At 36.6% G+C, this 20366-nt stretch overlaps 1 protein-coding gene across 1 annotated transcript in view; it reads right to left on the reverse strand.

Annotated features, from left to right (window-relative positions):
* Larp4B (La-related protein 4B) overlaps positions 1 to 20366 on the reverse strand; it is a 90763-nt gene that overhangs the window by 21923 nt on the left and 48474 nt on the right. The window contains exons 5-9 of the mRNA XM_089099613.1: positions 16742 to 16882; positions 14626 to 15018; positions 11576 to 11742; positions 10161 to 10343; positions 2835 to 3093 (exon numbers count right to left, since the gene is read on the reverse strand). Of these exons, the coding sequence (XP_088955739.1) occupies positions 2835 to 3093; positions 10161 to 10343; positions 11576 to 11742; positions 14626 to 15018; positions 16742 to 16882 (1143 nt within the window). The remainder of the gene's footprint in view (positions 1 to 2834; positions 3094 to 10160; positions 10344 to 11575; positions 11743 to 14625; positions 15019 to 16741; positions 16883 to 20366) is intronic.

Below are 20366 nucleotides of genomic sequence, written 5' to 3' on the forward strand. Positions count from 1 at the left end.
TTTCTAAGATTTATCTAAAATGGCTACTAAGTGAAATTTCTCTTCAGGGGGTACGATATATGTCCACTAAAATCGTCACTAATCGAGGTTCGGGGGTTCTTGGATTTTTGTCCAGTTAGCCATGGATTGATGGCAACTTGATTTTAATTTTTTTTGAATCTATCAACAAGGGAAATGACATCATTTTTATACATTCCTGAAAAAGGCTTATGCCAGCTGTGCCTCACGCTCAGACAATCAACTGTCTTGGATTTTTGTCCAATTAGCCATGGATAGATGGCAACTTGATCTTAATTTTTTTAAATCTATCGACAAGGGGAAATGACATCATTTTTATACATTCCTGAAAAAGGCTTATGCCAGCTGTGCCTCTGACTCAGACAATCAACTGTCTTGGATTTTTGTCCAATTAGCCATGGATAGATGGAAACTTGATTTAAAATTTTTCAAATCTATCAACAAGGGGAAATGACATAATTTTTATTCATTCCTGAAAAAGGCTTATGCCAGCTGTGCCTCTCATTCAGACTATCAACTGTCTTGGATTTTTGTCCAATTAGCCATGGATTGATGGCAGCTTGATTTTAGTTTTTTTTTAATCTATCAACAAGGGAAAATGACATCATTTTTATAAATTCCTGAAAAAGGCTTATGCCAACTGTGCCTCTCACTCAGACAATCAACTGTCTTGGATTTTTGTCCAATTAGCCATGGATTGATGGCAACTTGATTTTAATTTTTTTAAATCTATCAACAAGGGAAAATGACATCATTTTTATACATACCTGAAAAAGCCTAATGCCAACTGTGCCTCTCACTCAGACAATCAACTGTCTTGGATTTTTGTCCAATTAGCCATTGATTGATGGCAACTTGATTTTAATTTTTTAAATCTATCAACAAGGGAAAATGACATCATTTTTATACATTCCTGAAAAAGGCTTATGGCAGCTGTGCCTCTCACTAACACTATAAACTGTCTTGGATTTTTGTCCAATTAGCCATGGATTGATGGCAACTTGATCTTAATTTTTTTTAATCTATCGACAAGTGGAAATGACATCATTTTTATACATTCCTAAAAAAGGCTTATGTCAGCTGTGACTCTGACTCAGACTATTAACTGTCTTGGCTTTTTCTCCAATTAGCCATGGATTGATGGCAACTTGATTTAAATTCAAAAATCAACGGCTGATTTGAAAATCAAAACTTTCTCCACAGAACTGCAGATTTCATGTATTACCGAGAAAATCAATAAAAATTCCAAGCTTACACAAATCTAGATCAAATGGCCAATCAAACATGCTCACAAGAATTTTGCAACAAACCCTTCGTATAATGTTGCTTTGCTTAAATAAATAAATAGTCCTTTACTGGTCATACACCCGTTTGTCACTTTCAGATTCTTTTCTTTGCTTTGTCATGGCTGGCCAGTTCGGCTTTAGATCACTTAAAATCCACTGATGGTAATTCATGATGAAAAACAATATAAAAATCCGCTTCGGCACTTTTTGCCGCCTTTCTTAACTGACTCGGGCCTTCTGCATAGCAGCTGCTAATTCACTCGGATAGTGCATATTCTAAAATGTGACACATAACATTGTTTCGAACTATACCTTGTACATGTACAATCACTTTTCCATTCAGTGATTAAATTGGTTAGGTTCAATTGACAGACAATTAAGCAGATCATGCATAATGCATAAAATTAAATAGACCAAGAAATACTTATTTAACAAGAAAAAACAGAATTTAATAATTATATTATTAATAATAACTATAATAACGATATAATATAATAACTAAATAATATGATAATAATGATAAAATAACAATATTAAAATTATTTAATAAGAAGAACAATCTCAAACCCTCTTTAATAGAGTTCTTTCGGCACAAACCAACAGGCAGAAGGATTTTAGTCAGATACGAATTTAATATCGAATCAGTTTAATTAATTGACAAAGTTTTGAAATCTAGTTAATTCGCTAATTTAAATAACTAATTTTTAATAATTTAATCAACGAGCTAATTTGAACTTGATTGTTGGTCTAGTATTGATTTTAATTTAATATCAGTTTTCCACTCTACAAATGAAACTTTTACCCAAAAAGAATTAAATTCCCAATATTTGAACGTTCTAAAGATGGAAAAAAGGCATAAAGCCGAGTAAGAACCCGCAACTTTGATATTTAGATTGATCAACGTCGTTATTTAGATATGATCAGCTGACTTAGATCCATCAGCTGAGCTAGCCGGGCTTATTTTGTTGCTTTTAAACCTGCATTTAGATAACAAGATAAAACTGACATATCCAATTATCAAGCATTTTATAAAATGAAAACAACAAAATCAAGTTTAAAAAAATCCTAGCAATAAGAATATCCTAATCTGCATCTTCATATAAAAAAAATCGTTTATGTTCTTCCTTATAATATTTTTTTCCCACGGGATAACACGTATCCCTCTCCTGGGATGGTCTAGAAGCCCAGAAATAGGTAAAATACTAATGAATAGCTTTAATATGATGAAAAACTGAGAATAGTGATTTATTACTACAATTTACTCAAAATATTTTAAAATTTCAGTTAGTCATTACTCTTAAAAGAACAAACCATAAGACAGACAATAAGAAATTTTAACGGTGCATATTACATCTAATTGATACTCAATTTTGAAAATTCAATTTTATTGCAGTATATACATCTGGGAGAGGCGCCAATTAAGAAGGAGAGGTATTGCCCCTAGATTAAAAAAAAAATTCTTGGTACTTTTTTGTATCTTTATAGAAAAATTAAATCAACGCTTGCTTCCTCTTAATTCGTAATAATTACCTGATTTATAGTACTGTTCGAAAAACTCTCTTCCTCAACATTTGGTTGCACAGCAGTAGCAGGCTGTGAAGAAGCCTCAATAGATGCTTCGTTTTCATCATGACTAGTTTCATTTGAGGGAACATTAGCATTTACCTCTTCCTGACGTTGTTTTTTATCAGGTAAGAATCTTGGACGGAAAGGCACGGACTGTCCAGACGGATAAGATGGATAAGCACCATAAATCGAGGTTTGACCACCCATTTTCTCCTGTTCATAACTAAAAATGGAAACAATTTTTAAATTCGTGTTTGCTACCTCAAACTCCAACTGAATATCGTCGTTTGGTTGTCTTCAGCCAGACCAAACTCGCCAAAAAGGAGGAGAGTTGAACAGTGGATTTGCAACCTACTCCAGAAAAAAAATTATTGTATGAATTTTATAAGATTTTTCTTGTGCTTGTTTCAAAATTATGATTCTTTTAGGACAGGATCATGTTGTCGTCAGTGTTGCCACATTGAACCGCCAAAATCATTAAGCAAAAACTAATTAATTAAATTTTACACGATTTTATCCGTAAAAATTGAAAAATTGACAGTGTAGATTTTCAAAGACAATAAAACCTTCAAATGAAAGCTACAACATATTAAGCTATTTGGTATTATAATGTTAGCTTATTTTTGCTGTCAACACGCGTTCTTTGTTCTTAAATTTGGCGTCCGCTATTTCCAAAAACTGCATTACTGTATTTGGAGATCTTTTCTGTTCAAAAATAATTCCCGAATTGTTCCTTTCTACCAAGGATTCTACCAAGGACAATGAAAATAAAATCTGATTCTTTGATGTGGGCACTTACACAACAATATATGCCTTAAATTAGAAAAAAAAAAGAAAATTCAATTTTTATGAAAAAAAGCCCATATGCATTTTTATAATTTTTAGTAGCAGCGAGTCCCAAATTTAAAGAAGAAATAGGTGAGATCAACAAAAAATAAACTGAAAAAAGATGGCACCAAAGAGCTTAAGAAGATTTAGATCTCCCTTGAAGGCATAGTTGCCTTTGGGAATCAATACATTATTAATGTTTGAATTTTCACGCACGAAAAGCGTAGTCAAATTTTTACTAATTCATTTTTTATAATGAACTATTAATTTTAAAAAAATATATTTTTTTATAATAATTTACAATAAATAAATCATTATTTATTTAAACTAATTCATTATTATTATACTGATTTACAATAAATTATCCCTAACTTTTTACTAAGTTATTATCACGGTTCAACATGGCAATACTGGAAAGTACTACCCTAAAAACCAACCTGAAACAACCAAAGCATAACCTTAGAAAATTGCAGTTTTCAGGTTTGAATAGACACATAATGGGTCCAGGAGTTAAAAAAAAAAAGGTTTTTTACTTTGATGACCTTAGAATTTAAAGACCAAGGAATAGAATAAACAGTTCATGGTAACGAACTGTAAGTAAGGAGCGACCCGGCTCAATAGTAATCAAAACTAAAAAACGGAATTTTGATACCAGTAGATACTACTACTACACTAACAACTCACCGCAGCACCAAGTCGCCTGAGGCCAACACAGCTACACACGCTCCTCCTTTATACATCAAAAGAATCGGATTTTTATGCTGATTTCAAATATAGAAGTTTCATCAAATTTAGTGTAACCCATCAAAAGTTACGAGCCCGAAAGAATTTTCCTCATTTTCAATAAAAGGGGGAAACACCCCCTAAAAGTGATAGAATCTTAATGAAGATCACATCATCAGATTCAGCGTAACAGAAAACACTACTACAGATGTTTCAAGCTCCTATCTGCAAAAATGTGGAATTTTGTATTTTTTGCCAGAAGAAAGATAACGGATGCGTGTTTTTTTTTTTTTAGGAGTGATCATATCGATCCAGTAGTCCAAGAATATCGCGAGAGTGTTCATTCAAACGAAAATTAAAAGTTCTAGTCCCCTTTCTAAGTGACCAAAAAAATTGGAAGGCAACTTGGCCCCCTCACACGCTCATTTTTTTCCCAAAGTCACCTGATCAAAATTTTGAGATAGCCATTTTGTTCAGCATAGTCGAAAATCTAATAAATATGTCTTTGAGGATAACTTAATCCTCCACAGTTCCCGGGGGAAGGGCTGCAAGTCATGAACTTTGCCCATTGTTTACATATAGTATTGGTTATTGGGAAGCATACAGACGTTTTCAGGAAGGATTTTTTCTGGGTGGGGGGAGGGGTCGGAGTAGGGGCTTACATGGGAGGATCTTTCCATGGAGGATGTTGCCTTGGGGGAAGGGACATTTCTATGAAGGGGCCACCGGATTTCCCAACATTATTTAAAAAACAATAAGAAATTAAATAAAAGAAATAAGTTTTTTTCAACTGAAAGTAATGAGCAACATTAAAACTTAAAGTTCGCCCCCTAGTCAATACCTCGCTCTTTAAACTAAAGTTTTTTTAGTACTTTCAAAAGAGCTATCTATTACAATTAAACGGCCTTTGTGATTCAGGGATTTGTGATTCGAATAAAATTCGAACTTTAGCGTAAAGAGCGAGGTATTGACTATGGGACGAACCCCCTCATACGTAATAATTTCTGTTCGTTTTAAGTTTTAAGGTTGCTCCTTACTTTCAGTTGAAAAAACTTTTTTTTTATTTAATTTATTATAAGAATGTCTAACAGTTAGATCTCCGCGTCCCTAACAGTCACGGAGGGGGGGGGGGGAAGACCCAACCCTGCTAGAAAAATTGATGTAAGGCGTCTAAAAAATGTTCTTACATGAGAAAGGTTTTGGGGCTTTAAAAAGCCCCTAATCTTACCTTCCTCACTCTCGAGATCCAAAAAATGGCGAGATAAAAAAAAATCGAGTCTATATAGTAGTCAGGCTGAATTAAGAGCCTAATGCATTAGCCAAACTGTAGTCACACTTCTTCCCTTCTAAGTGCTACTCTATGTCTGTTGCCACGTTCATGATATAGATCGAACAACTACTGTTCCATGTTTCTATCCTTTCTAATTTGAAAAAAATGTATGTCTAAAATCTTATTGTGATTGGCCAACCATAAAATTTGCGCTGCAGATTTGAATATTACCCAACGCAGCAAATAACGTGGCCCTGGCATGACCAGTTACTAGAACAAAAAAAAAAAAAAAAAAAAAAAAAAAAAAAAAATGGGTGCACATGTTTATTCGTATTCGGAGGCTAAGCTGTGGTATATTCGTTAGGTTAATAGCAAATAACCTTCCTCACTATTGAGATTCAATAAATGGCGTCTATTAACCAAAGAAAATAACAACGAATATTAGGATCAATAAATCTGCGCAGAAAGTGTGGGGAGGGAGGGAGGAAGAGCCAAAGTATTGTCTAGACATCCTCGTCATTACAAACCTCCAATATATTCGAAAAAAAAATCACCTTATTTTTGGAGTTAGAGCACTACACTCTAAAAATTTAGCTACCTATACACTTGTCAATCAACAGGAAAAAAAGGGAGAAATCCCTCAGCCGGGTTAGACATTGTCTCGAAGACAATGTCATAATAAAATACACTTTAAAGTAGCAGGCCAGGCCCCATTAAAGCCAATCAGATTTTTCCAGCACTAGAATTTTTGTTATATTATGAGTTGCTTTCGCAGATGGGTAAGAGATGGCAATTGGTTGTCCCAAAATTATATATATATATATATATATATATATATATATATATATATATATATATATATATATATATATATATATATATATATATATATATATATATATATATATATATATATATATATATATATATATATATATTCCCTAAGAAACAATTTATATAGGTCAGAAGTTTGATAAAATTCGTTAAGAGCCTTAATTTTGGAAAAAAATGGATTCATGTGAGTAACGTCATATTTATGAATTGTCTGTGAATTTATGAATTGTGTTGTTTATGAATTTATGAATACACTCGAAAAACATACATACGTCATATTTGCCTCAGTAGGAGTTTTATCGTTTTTAGTGTCTATGATGCAGGCAAAATTGCACATGGAACAATATATACATTAAGAATAATAAAAAAAATTGGTAACAAAAAAAAAATAGCAACCAATATATATTTTATTGAGAATTCTCTTGCGGCGTGCGGGATTGAACCTGAAATCCCCCAATCGGTAGGAACGGAAGGGTAATTGATTGAATTATTTTAAAAGTTTATGTTAATTGGGAGAATCATAAGTTCTTGTCTTTAACCCTTTCAGTCACCATGTTCTCACATGAGAACATCACAGCTTCGCTTGGTCTTCTTGGACCCTGTAGATGGCAGCGATACTCGAGTATGCGCTCCATAATAATAAGTAATGCGAAAAGACACTGGCGAAGTTTCAAACCGATGATGCTAAATTCTGATTTTTAGCAGTATTTTGAAGTTGTTGCACATCCGTACTCGAAAGAATGGATCTACCAGGTATGTTTTCATGCATTTTTTTTACCAGATTTACCATGAAAATACGCGAAAAAAGGGGTTCATTTGTCCTTTTCAGTTAGTTACCCCATCTATTAAAAAAGTTTATCTCGCTAGTGCGTTGGATAGATGCCGCAGATTTTTTCGAAGTAGCGTGTTCTTGGGTAAGGACAGTGTGACTTGATACTAACTTTTCTAGTTCAATAGCAGAATATATGGTACAGTCAGAGGAACATACTTTTGGTAGTATTATTTGAAAACATCAGTGATAACTTTTTCCTGTCAAGTCGCTATTCTGTAAAAGCGACTCACTATCTTCTTTTCCAGGTCCATCCAATGATCGACCACGTCGAGTTCGTCACGCTGACATACTGAATGTCTTGGACGCGATCGACTCAGACCTTTCAGAGTTATCGGACCTACCAAACTCAGATGACGAAGGTGAAGATTGGGCGTCAGTAAATCTATCGCAGCCACACGATACGGATGAAGATTCATTATCGGAAGTTGAGGATGATGAGCCGCTCCTCCCCCGCCTCCGAAAAATCGAAAACGCAGACTCGTATGGAAGAATGCGATCTTCTCGAAAGTTATCAACAATGCCGACCCGGCGCCGCCGCCACTTGGTCCCGAGGAGCCTATAGACTACTTCAAAGAATATTTTGATAGTGAATTTTATGAGTTAGCCGCCGAGATGACCAATCTTTATTCTGTACAGAAAACCGGCTCAAGTTTGGGTACAACAGCCTCTGAAATAAGAAGGTTCATAGGTATTCATATAGCGATGAGTGCTTTTAAATTCCCAAGGTATCGCATGTACTGGGGTAGTCGGACTCGGATACCTCTAATAGCAGACGCCATGAACTTCAATAGGTTTTCGCGTCTCCGAAATTTGTTTCATCTGGTAGATATCCTCTCTAAAGACCCGGAGAACACCGATCGCGTATGGAAGGTTCGTCCGGTTATAGACCGGGTCCTGAAAAAGACAGAAAGCATCGTACCTTCTGAGTATGTATCAGTCGACGAGCAAATGGTGCCGTACACCGGTGCATTGGACATAAAACAGTATATCAGGGGGAAGCCAACACCGTGGGGCATAAAAATCTTTATGCTTTGTAACAGTAACGGCATCATACTCACTTTTGATGTTTACCAGGGTAAGAAAACTATCCTGACGGAAGAGCAGAAGCAGTTCGGACTGGGACCTGGAATGGTACTAGCTCTTGCTGGTCGCGTCCAGCTTCGCCCGCATACGAAAATATTCTTTGACAACTTTTTTACGAGTAGTCCGCTCCTTGAAGAGCTTGAACGGAAAAGTATGTATGGCACCGGCACGATCAGAGCGAATAGAGTTCTTGGCGCAAAGTTGGAATCTGATACGTCTCTGAAAAAGAAAGGAAGGGGGCGTTCCACGAGCTAGTGAGTGGAGAAGTATGTCTGATCAAGTGGATGGACTGTAGATCGGTGATAGTCGCTTCTAACATGATTGGAAGCGGCAACGTAAAAAACGTGATAAAGTGGTGTAAGAAAACGAAGACAGAGGTACAAGTGACGCAGCCGGAAGCTATTGCGGCTTATAACCTGAGTATGGGTGGGGTTGATAAGCTTGACCAGATGGTATCCTACTATAGGACCCTCATTCGATCAAAAAAATGGACTTTGAGACTCGTATTCCATTTGATCGATCTTGCTGTAGTCAACAGTTGGCTTGAATATGTCGAGATTTGCAAGGCACAGAATATGAGACAAAAGAACATTGTCGATTCGCTCACCTTCCGACTCGACATAGCAGAGACTCTCATTATGTCTGAAGACACTCCTAGAAGAAGAGGCCGACCCAGATCTCTTCCTTCAAGCGAAGAGGAGGAGAGTGATGAAGAAGACTCGGTTGCCGAAAATCGTAGGAAACGAAAACTCAAATTTCGTAGGCCCTGCTCCGCCGTGAAGAAAGATTCCTTTGCTCATTGGCCAGAAAAATTTGCCGCCCAAAACAGGTGTAAAAATGCCCCCTGTATCATGAAGACTAGGTTCATGTGTACCAAGTGCAACGTCCCACTTTGCCTGGAAGAATCGCGAAACTGTTTCGCACAGTTTCACAAACCTAAAGAAACGTAAAAGGATCATTGTCAATTCAGTTTCTCGTTTTTTGTACTATATTTGAAGTCTCAGTTTTTCATTGGTTTTATACTGTATTTGAATAAATTTGGTCACACTGTCCTTGCTCAAGTACATGGTGGAAAAGAAAGAAGACGTTCAGAAAAAAATCTGAAAAAATTCCTGGTAAGTACTTATCCATCACATGGTTGACTTTCGCTACTCTCATAATTTTGACCTTCCAGGCTAAAATTCGTGACTGAAAGGGTTAATCACTTCATATTGTGATTATGCGAGGTTATTCGCGTAAATACTGAAAATGCTCTTAAACCTTTGGAATGATCTTCATATTTTTTTTCTTTTAATATCTATTGGGTACTCAAAGTAAACTCACTTACCCAGATGTCAAACAACAAAAAACAAAAGGACATTTTTGAAAAACTTTGAATTTGATTCAGACTGATTAATTTAACTAGTTAAACAGATCAATTCAATTAAAACAGAATTTAATTTATACACCCCGTTCAGCCGTGATTACAGTGGGGATAAAGGAATGGGTACATTTCATCCCCTCCACCTACAAAAATTATGGACCACCCTCTAGAGGTTTTATTTATATTTCAAATTACTTCAGTAACAAGTTCTTTGATAAGTAAGCAAAGGCATAGAACTGAGCCCAATTCAATTCCATTATCGGAAATAGTCTTCTAAAATTCTAGTCCCATCAAGTTTTGTCCCATTCACAAACCCCCTCACGTTTTTCAAGACTGGAAAATGTGCCTCAAACTAACCTGTTTCGCTGAAATCCACCAGTTGAGATATTTCTTTGATGCCTAATATTATTAGCTGGGTAATGATGGCCATTGGACATTGAAGAGTTGGACCTCGGAGGTTGAGGTTCACTCTGACCGGTATGTATACCGGAAGAGTTGGGAACAGCACCAGAATTATTGAAACGTCCTTTTCCATTGATTCTAAAGGGCAAAAAGGAGGTATAGTAGTCAAACATATTAGTATTGGCAACCCTGGTCATGGAAGAACCCGGAATAACATTTCAGTATAAACGTCTATTTTCCAGACATGACTTCTACCGCAGGGGACAGAGACCGTAAAAATGAAAAAGGGGTGATTTACATTTTAAAGATTAATGAGTCAACATATGGGGTGGCAATAGCAATGGTTGCCCTTTGTCGGCTTAGGACACAAGCAATGACTTATTGGTCAGGACTTGCAGAGTTCAAAATGCAGCAAAAGGACATCGGCAACGTCAATTTGGCAACCCCGGTTCTACAAGAAATCGGAATAATATTTTAGTGTAAATATATACTTTATAGACATACCTCTACCATAAGAGTAAAGATATAGAAGTATATATACACGAAAAGAGGATTATAATAGTATTTCAGTATTCCACTACCATTTCTAAAATGCCGTAAATACATTTTTTTCCTTTTCCGAAATACTATTAAGATTCCTGATTGGGTCTCCCACTACAGTGGGAGATTTTAAGTCCCACTCCTGACTTACAAATATTTTCTATTTAATTCAAGAATATTCAATAGCTAATGAAAAATTGGATGATCCCCCTCAATCACGCATTGCACTCCGAGCCGGAAGCAGTGAATCAGGAGATCGGTAACTGTGTTACGCAAAAAATTGGTCACTATGCGAAAAAAGTTGGCTAGTTCGTTAGTTAATGAAAAATTACATTTTAATTGATTATCTGTCACCAAGAAAGGTATTTTATAACCCTTAAAGTAAAAAAATATAACTGAAACCAATTAGTAGCATGAAAATGTTCAAAACTACTTAGTAGTCTACAAAACTATGTAGCCCATCTACTTATATCCACAGTTTTTAAAAATCAATATATACATCTATTTTATATCCATTTACTATCTTCACAAATCGATTTCTTGGTTTCATGTTGATAACAGTCCAACCTCAAAGAGTAAAATCCCTTGCCATTATGAAATGGCAAGATTAGATCCACAATTGACACACAAAGCAAAATGAAAAAAAATTAATTTTTTGTTTTAAATAAAGCTTTATTTTTTTTTTAATTCACTTACACAACAAGACGTAGTACCACCTTCAACTTAAATATTTTCAACTGATAAACTGATCATACTCCAGTCTCAACAGATCATGTATTCACAAGTTTGAACAAGCACTCGAGAAAAAGAAGAATACAAAATCTGCTTACCCGTTACGTCCTCTATTATTGGCCATTCGGGGAGGATTAGGTCTAAAAGGAGATTGTGACGCCTGCAATCCGTTCATTTGAAATAACTGCGTGACATCAAAATAAGCCTGGGGATTGGTACCCCAGCCAGCCGGCAAAAGATTTTGATAAAAAGGTGGCTGAGAATACTGAAATTAAAATACATACTTTTACTGAAAAGAAAATTTATACATATACCGAGATTGGTAAGGAGAAAGAAAGTAAGGTGAGAGGTACAGGATTGGTTAAGAGTTGGTAAGGTGAGGGAAGGCAACATGACTTTGGCTTAAGGAGTTATGAGTTCCCAGAAAATATCTCCTTCGCCTTCTTTGGTGAGGTAAGGGGTAATGGATAAGGTTTGTTTAGTAAGGGTGAAGGAGAGCAATAACTTTGGCTTGAGATTAATAAGTTTACAAGAACTGCCTTGTCTGTCTTTTCTTCTTAAATGCAACCTTTGAGTATACCAAATTCTACGTATATGTGAATCCTTGAGTCTACTGGGGAAACCTGAAATGCACTAAGAAAATACAAATATTTTGGATTTCCCTCTAAAACTAATTGATACTTAAATGTATATTTATCTTAATTTAAGCAATATCTTTGAAAATAATACCAGTAGCAGTTTTGGCCTTCTCTTGCGTCGGGGACAAAATATATATTAGCGCTCCCCCTCCAAAGTCTCGCAAAAATTTTCAAACCAAATTCATACACAATTTTTATTTAATAAAAAATTTTTCCGTTTATTTAAATCTGACTTTTCTTACTTTATCCTCTGAAAAATTATGAATTATCTCGACATCCTTTAAAATAGTAACAGGTTTGAATACAAAACATCACACAAAAAAAACGGCCTACTTACTTTTATTTTCAAGGAATGGTGATGAAAGTATGGTAAAAATGAAAATTTCATATTCAATTTGCTTATACCTACTGCCAACTGCACCCTCTAATTTATCTGAATAAAAATAAAATTTCAAAAAAGTACAAAATGATTATAGTCTTTAGACTATTTAATTGACATTTTGCACCCCTAAAATCCATTCAATTGCCCCCTTTCCCTAAAACTGCCTCTGAATAGCACAAAATGTTGTACATTTGGATGTTTATTGAATATTTTATTATTTCTTTTGTATATACAAAGTATGATTCACAGGAACTTAAACCTTATTTAGAACAAATATTCAGCATCGCTAGCGGCACAACTTACTAGATTTGACATTCCTCTGCATATTTCTTAGAACAATACTCAAATTGTAAAGCTCTCCCTGAAAGTTCTTGCTAGGCTAATATTCTTTTTATTGCAAATATTTTCCACTATCTATATAGAAGATACAGTTAATTGAAAGTGTTCAATTAAATTAGAAAGTGTTCAAGCCAGCTATTGATTTTTTTTTTTACTTTTTTCATTGCTAGTCTACATTCATAGACTTAATTAAGCCCATAATAATAAATCGGTGTTTTTGAATGTGTTTTGCACAGAATAAAGAAAAATTTAGTTTGAAGTCCGTGTTTTCAATAGCCAAGACTAGTTTTAATTATAAAGTCATAAAGTACCACAAAATACAACTACTGCTAAATACAACTCACTGCAACAAGCCACCAGAGGCCAACGCACCTAGGCAATCTCATCCCCAACCACAATCTATTCAAAACTTCACACATTACTTCCTCCCAGGAATTCTAAATTTAATTTGAATCCTTTCTTATGACCTCTTCCCAATCCATTCGGGGATAACCTGCTTTTCCTTTGACCTCAGATCGACGACCAAAAATAATAATCTCTAACAATCTGCCATCCAAAAAACGTAACCTAAACATCTTGGCTCTCCTTTCACTACAGCCCTTAACCACATTAGTCATGCAGCTTATTCTTCGGTATGTGGTCAGTCCTACAAATACTTAAAATACCCCTAGAAATATTTCAAATATTCTCCAGCCTTTCGAAACACCGTTTCGAAACGGTGCAAAACGAGACACCGAATCTTCCTCAGCCTTTCGAAACGATCTAGAGCCAGACTTGATTTCTGTCATTGCATTTGGAAGGGGAGTCAATGGTATGACCCAGTAAGCTCCGCCAGAGGCGACCCAGCTCTAAATGGGTACCTGGAGAAATTTGAGGGAAAAACAAGAGAAGCGTCAGATGATTTGCCCCCAACCACGCATTACACTCCCGGCCGAAGGCATTGAATCAGGAGATCGGTGCCTGCGCAACGCAGACCTTTGGCCAGCATACATTTTCTTTTATTGCCGTGACTTCCAATATTCTAATCCCAGTTCACAGGCTTATCTGTCTATTCTTTCGAGCCTTTTTCAACTGCAAGAAAAAACACCCTGCGCCTTGGCTACTCTACTTTTTACATCTACACTGCTTCCAAAATCTTTACTAATAATACTACCCAGGTGAGCGAAGTTATCCACTGACTGATCGAATGTCTCGTTGCCCAAAACCACATGTTCACCTTCAACTATTACAAGTTCAAGTGACTTTGTTTTCTTGACGTTAATTTTCAAACTTATTCTTAAACCTGAACTCTCAGAATCTTCCAATATTCATTCATTTGGCAAAAAAAAAAAAAATCCAGGACACTCAAATCATCCGCATAATCCAAGTCTCTGAATGTTACCTTCCGATTTGCGTCCACGCCGCGTTCCTTATGACAAAGTCCATAAAAATGGTCCATATAAATGGGGATAGAATACAACTCTGTTTAACTCCAAATCTCGCACCAAGCTCTTTTTTCGACGAAAATACCAACAAAATTTTTAATCTAGGAGAGAGACATAAATCTAGGGGAACAAGTGCCCTCTCCCCTTCCCCACAAATGGTGCACCTAGTTAATGAATATATTACAACTTGACAAAGATATTCTTCCACTTTTTATTATGTCAAGACCCTACCATAAAGGCGCAACCGTAATTACAAAACTTCTATCAAACAATGAAAAAACAAAATGGTTAAACAATGGTTAACCATTGTTTAAAAAACAATGGTTAAAAAAAATGAAAAAAAACAAAACAAATAAAATACTTACAAATAAATGTAAGGGTGAAGCATAATTGGCAGGAGATAAATTCATTCCACTAACAGAAGCCAGTCCATTTTGTTGAGTTGCAGCATTTTTCTGTTGCTGACCGCTGGCCCCCATACTGACTGGTGTCTGCACAGAGGCATTCTCAACCAAAGGTGGCGTATTTGGAGTGCTGTAACCTCCTCTAGATGTAGTGGCAGTGGGAGGAACAGGAGGCGGTCCTACCAAAGGACCAATCAAAACAGGCAAAGAAGCCGGGGCACCCATGGGCACAGGAACTGGTACAGGGACAGCAACCCCAGGTGGAAGTGCAGGTACGATGGAAGGACCAGAGGAGCTTGACACTGGGTAGCGATTCATTCCTTTGGCTTTTATCCTGGCCATAATAGGTTTGCCCTTAAAGAATAAAACTTTTTAGACGGAAATTAAAAAAAGGGAAAAGAATACATAGCCGTTGTCAGCAGAAATTGAAATAAACTCATAAATATAAACAACAAGCAGAAACAGCAAGGAGTTTTTTTCTTAAGACTAGCCCTAAATGAATATTTCGATCCTATATCCAAGGGCTGTCCTCAGCAAAATAAATGAAATATAAAAGGAACTCATATTAAAATACGACCATTGGAACTTCCCTGAAAAAAAAGGATGCTAGGACTGTTTTAAAAAGTTTTTAGTTTTAACGGTCGTATTTAATGTGTTTTTTTTTTTAATTTTGCTGAGGAAGAAATATAAGGTCAAAATATTCATTTAGCGTTATTCACGAAAACGTAAGGGGGAAAGGGCAAGGAGTTTTTCATTTTTTATGCAGACTTCAAGAAAGGTATTTTTTCAAAATCTGGGGAGAAGCAATTGAATTTTCTCCCTTTTTGATGAAAATACCAAAAAAGCAATTATTCATTTAGCGTTATTCACGAAAATGCCCCAGCCATTTAAACATTTGCCCCTCAATTACTTGGACTATCTGTCTTGGCTTTTCTCTGTCTACAATTACCCAGCGTCTTGATGCAACCTACGCAACCTATTGCAAAATACTTGATAACTTCAATTCAAAATCAACGGACTCAGTCGGGCAAGCAGTTTTTCATTTGTTATGAAGACTTCAAGACAGGTCTTTTTTCAAAATCTGGGGAGAAGCAATTTTATTTTTCTCCTTTGATGAAAATACCAAAAAAGCAATTCCATGGTCGATACCAACAACGAACTCCAATATTCGAATAAATACAAACCTTTAGAAATACAGCAAATTACTGAGTCAGTGCCAAAAGGGCAAATATGGTTGAGGTCTTTTAAACTGACATTATGCACTTAATGAAAACAATTGGATCGGAAATACTGATTTTTCTAACAAGATAGGTATTGCAGATCCGAGGGAGAAACTAAGAAAATATTTCGCCAGTAAGAAAAAGACTGGTCGAAGATTTGGTATATAAGAATTCAAAAAGGTTTTAAACACAAATAATATACTAGCACAACGGGATTGAAAAGTACCGAAAGAAGACGGCAGCTGATACTTAGTTGATTCTTGACAAAGGATACAACGTATCCTTTGTCAAAGGATACAAAGGATGTGATTCACAGCCGTATTACCGAAAGAAGCCGGCAGCTAAAACTTAGTTGATTCTTGACAAAGGATATTGTGATTGTGATGTGTGTATATTGTGATTCCACAGCCGTATTAGGCAGAAATATTTCTGCTTCAGAAACCTGACACAGAGTGCCGGTTGATCTTCTTCTTTTTTTTTAATTCAATTCCAACAATTTAATGACTATTACATCATGTTATTTATTTCCCTTTTTAGTCATTTATCCTTCCTTTTTGTTGGCTTTTTGACCGTTGTTAGCTAACTTATTTATTTTTCACTTTTCTTATCTAACATCGATTTTGACGGTTTAAATCTTATTCGTAAATATTCAAAGAAAATTAAGCCTAATAGGCTTAAATTAAACAAAAGTAAAAAAAAAATTTACAAAATAGTTACAATGTGTAAAAAAAATACTCTTTAGTCCATTATCCTTCCTTTTTGTTGGTTTTTTGACCGTCAATAATTAACCCTAATAGTTAATAATTAAACAAAAGTAAAAAAAATAATTAAAAACAGGGAAAAAGCAATTGACTTACCTTGAAATTTTGCACCACTTCCCTGAGATACTTGTAAGCCATTTGGGCATCTTCGTCACTGTCGAATGTAATGTACCATGAATTGTTGTGAGCAAATTCACAAGATATTACTTTGGGACAAAAGTCATTCTCAAAAAGCGCCTAAAAATAAAGGATTAATTTAAAATTAGCATTATTAGGATTAACTAGCATTACTAATTAATTTAAAATTAGCATTAATTAAAATTAGCAAATTAGCCATTTAAAATTAATTAAAATTAGCCATTTGGGCATCTTCGTCCCTGTCGAATGTAATGTACCATGAATTGTTGTGAGCAAATTCACAAGATATTACTTTGGAACAAAAGACATTCTCAAAAAGCACCTAAAAATAAAGGATTAATTTAAAATTAGCATTATTAGGATTAACTAGCATTGCTAATTAATTTAAAATTAGCAAATTATCCATTTAAAATTAATTAAAATTAGCCATTTGGGCATCTTCGTCACTGTCGAATGTAATGTACCATGAATTGTAGTGAGCAAATTCACAAGATATTACTTTGGGACAAAAGTCATTCTCAAAAAGCTCCTAAAAATAAGGGATTAATTTAAAATTAGCATTATTAGGATTAACTAGCATTACTAATTAATTTAAAATTAGCAGATTAGCCATTCAAAATTAATTAAAATTAGCCATTTGGGCATCTTCGTCATTGTCGAATATAATGTACCATGAATTGTTGTGAGCAAATTCACAAGATATTACTTTGGGACACAAGTCATTCTCAAAAAGCGCCAAAAAATAAAGGATTAATTTAAAACTAGCATTATTAGGATCAACTAGCATTACTAATTAATTTAAAATTAGAATTAATTAAAATTAGCAAATTAGCCATTTAAAATTAATTAGAATTAGCCATTTGGGCATCTTCGTCACTGTCGAATGTAATGTACCATGAATTGTAGTGAGCAAATTCACAAGATATTACTTAGGGAAAGTCATTCTCAAAAAGCGCCTAAAAATCAAGGCCGTATCCAGGGGGGGTTACCCGGTTTGACCCCCCCCCCCCCGAAATTTTTGACCGAGTCGAAAATTATTCTAAAAAATACCTGTAAAGACAAAACCTTACCAGAAAAAAAATATGCTCCCACACTAAATCCTATTGCATTTTGTGGGTTAACGGTTCTGATCAGCTTACGCAATTAGGTAACCGTACGTAAACCCCATGTTCACCTGACCTTGCATGGTAAATTAGGGTTAATAATATGCGCTCTGATAAGCTTACGCAAGTAGGTAACCCCATGTTAACCTGACCTTGCACAGTAAATTAGGGTTAAGAGTATGCGACCTGATTCTCTTACGCAATTAGGTAACCCCATGTTCACCTCACTTTGCGTAGTAAATTAGGATTAATGGACGCACGAGATATGGTATAAAAGAGTGCAAGATTGTCAGTTCAGTTTCGGACTTGGCTAAGAGAAGAGCGATTTTCAACATGAAGAGCAAGTGTGACATTACGTCGTTTTTCGCGCCCAAGCGGACCAGGGATGTTTCTGACTGTGGCGTTAGCGGGACATCTACGGAGCATTCATCTACACCTGTGGATCTGGAGGGCATTGAAGCTATCGTCGAAGCTTCTGAATCACGCACACTGGAACCAACCACGACGCAACAAGCACCTATACCAACCCAGTCTTTGTCGTCGTTTGCAAATGACATCGGTCGTTTTGTCAACAAATCATCCAGTCTCGATACAAATTCTAAACTTCGTTTGCTGAAGAGCCCTTGGACTCCAGATGTCTCCTACATTTTTCCAGTATCCGAAAAACGGAAGCTGAAGTTTCAGTTAACTTGGCTCACTCGTTTCAGTTGGCTGTCCTACTCTCCATCTGAGGACGCTGCTTTTTGCAGATTTTGCGTTCTGTTCTCGTCAGAGACAGCTGGCAAAGGCTGCCACCAGCGCTTGGGGAATCTAGTCACCAAGATAGAGTGATTCACAGCTCACCAACAAGCACAGTTTCATAGAAACTGCATCGTATCGGCTGAAAACTTCCTTTCTGTCTCGGAGAAAAGGCAGGACAATATCGTGCACCAACTAGACGCGGCGAGGAAAGCGCAGGTTCAAGAAAATCACCAGAAGTTGCAACCAATTATTGAGACGGTGATACTTTGTGGGTGGCAACAACTTGCCCTTCGTGGTACAAACGATTCTGGCCCCATTTCGGTCTCGGATGCAGAACCTTCTCACAATGATGGTACCTTCCGAGTACTAATGCGGTTGAGGGCAAGACACGGTGACGATGTTCTAAAGAACCACCTTCTTTCTGTGGCCGGAAATGCCACATATTTTTCTTCCATCATCCAGAATGGTATTATCACCGCATCCGGGGAGCTCCTTCAGCAGTATATTGTGGAAAGAGTAAACGCAAGTCCATGCTTTTCGGTGCTTGCCAATAAAACGGCGGACGTTTCGAATACCGAACAGCTGTCTGTTAGTGTCCGCTACACTTTCAAAGGGAACCTACATGAGGACTTCCTTGGTTTTACCCCAGTTTCTGATTTGACTGGGCAAGGTCTGGCTTCATCAATCCTGCAATTTCTCGAAAGCCTTGGTCTTAACCTGAACAAGATGGTTGGTCAGAGATATGACGGTGCAGCAGCGATGAGTGGGCATCTTAGGGGTGTCCAGGCCGTTATACGTGAAAAGTATCCGAAGGCGCTTTACGACCATTGTAGTGCGCCGAGTCTCAACTTGGTCATCTCTTCTGTATGCTCTATTCAGGCATTTCAGCATTTCTTCGGTGTCTTGTCACAAGTCTGCAGTTTTTACCATACTTCCCCACTCAGGACACAGAATTTAAAAGAGAAGATCAACGAAATACTACCGGATTCGAGGAAAGATACTTTAACCGGACTCTGAGAAACAAGATGGGTGGAGCGCCACGATTCAGTCGTGCGTTTTCTTGAGCTGTACCGACCAATCCTGCGATCCCTGGAAGCTCTTGAAGAGAACGGACATGCAGAAACTTCTGCAAAAGCGGGGCAGTTGCTGGACACGATGAACCAGTCGCAATTTGTTGTGTGTCCATGTGGTCAAAGAGCTTTTCTGCCTTACGCTTCCGTTGTGCAAGACTCTTCAGCCAGTTGACTGTGATTTGGCAGCTGCATGCAGGCACGTGGAAACTGTCCTTTCAAAAACAAAGGAAATGCGAGGAAATACTGCTACTGCTTTCACGGCTATTTTCGACAAAGTTCAGCGTTTTGCCAGGGACTTAGGACTAAAGATGACTCTTCCAAGGATGAGAGGTGGCCGGAGTATACATGCAGACGATCCAGACCTTCTCAACCATTATAGAACCTCGATCTTTATTCCTTTCCTGGACCACTTCATTACCGAGCTGAAACAACGATTTGTGCTTCACCAGAAACTTCCAAATCTGTCAAATCTCGGCGTCCTGTCTCCTGCCGAAATTTTTTCTTTCCATCTGAAGACATTACACCTGGAGTCATTAGTTGAATTATACGGCGATATTTTTCCCGATCCAGACTGTCTGAAACAAGAAATTCAGTTGTGGCGTATCAAGTAGGAGACTATCCGGGCATCAGAGAGGCCTACTTGTGCTGTGTCTTCGCTTCAGGCAT

This window comes from Artemia sp. Qi Xiang Cuo, chromosome 13 (genome assembly GCF_049724085.1).
Source record: "Artemia sp. Qi Xiang Cuo chromosome 13, ASM4972408v1, whole genome shotgun sequence".
Taxonomy (NCBI): domain Eukaryota; kingdom Metazoa; phylum Arthropoda; class Branchiopoda; order Anostraca; family Artemiidae; genus Artemia; species Artemia sp. Qi Xiang Cuo.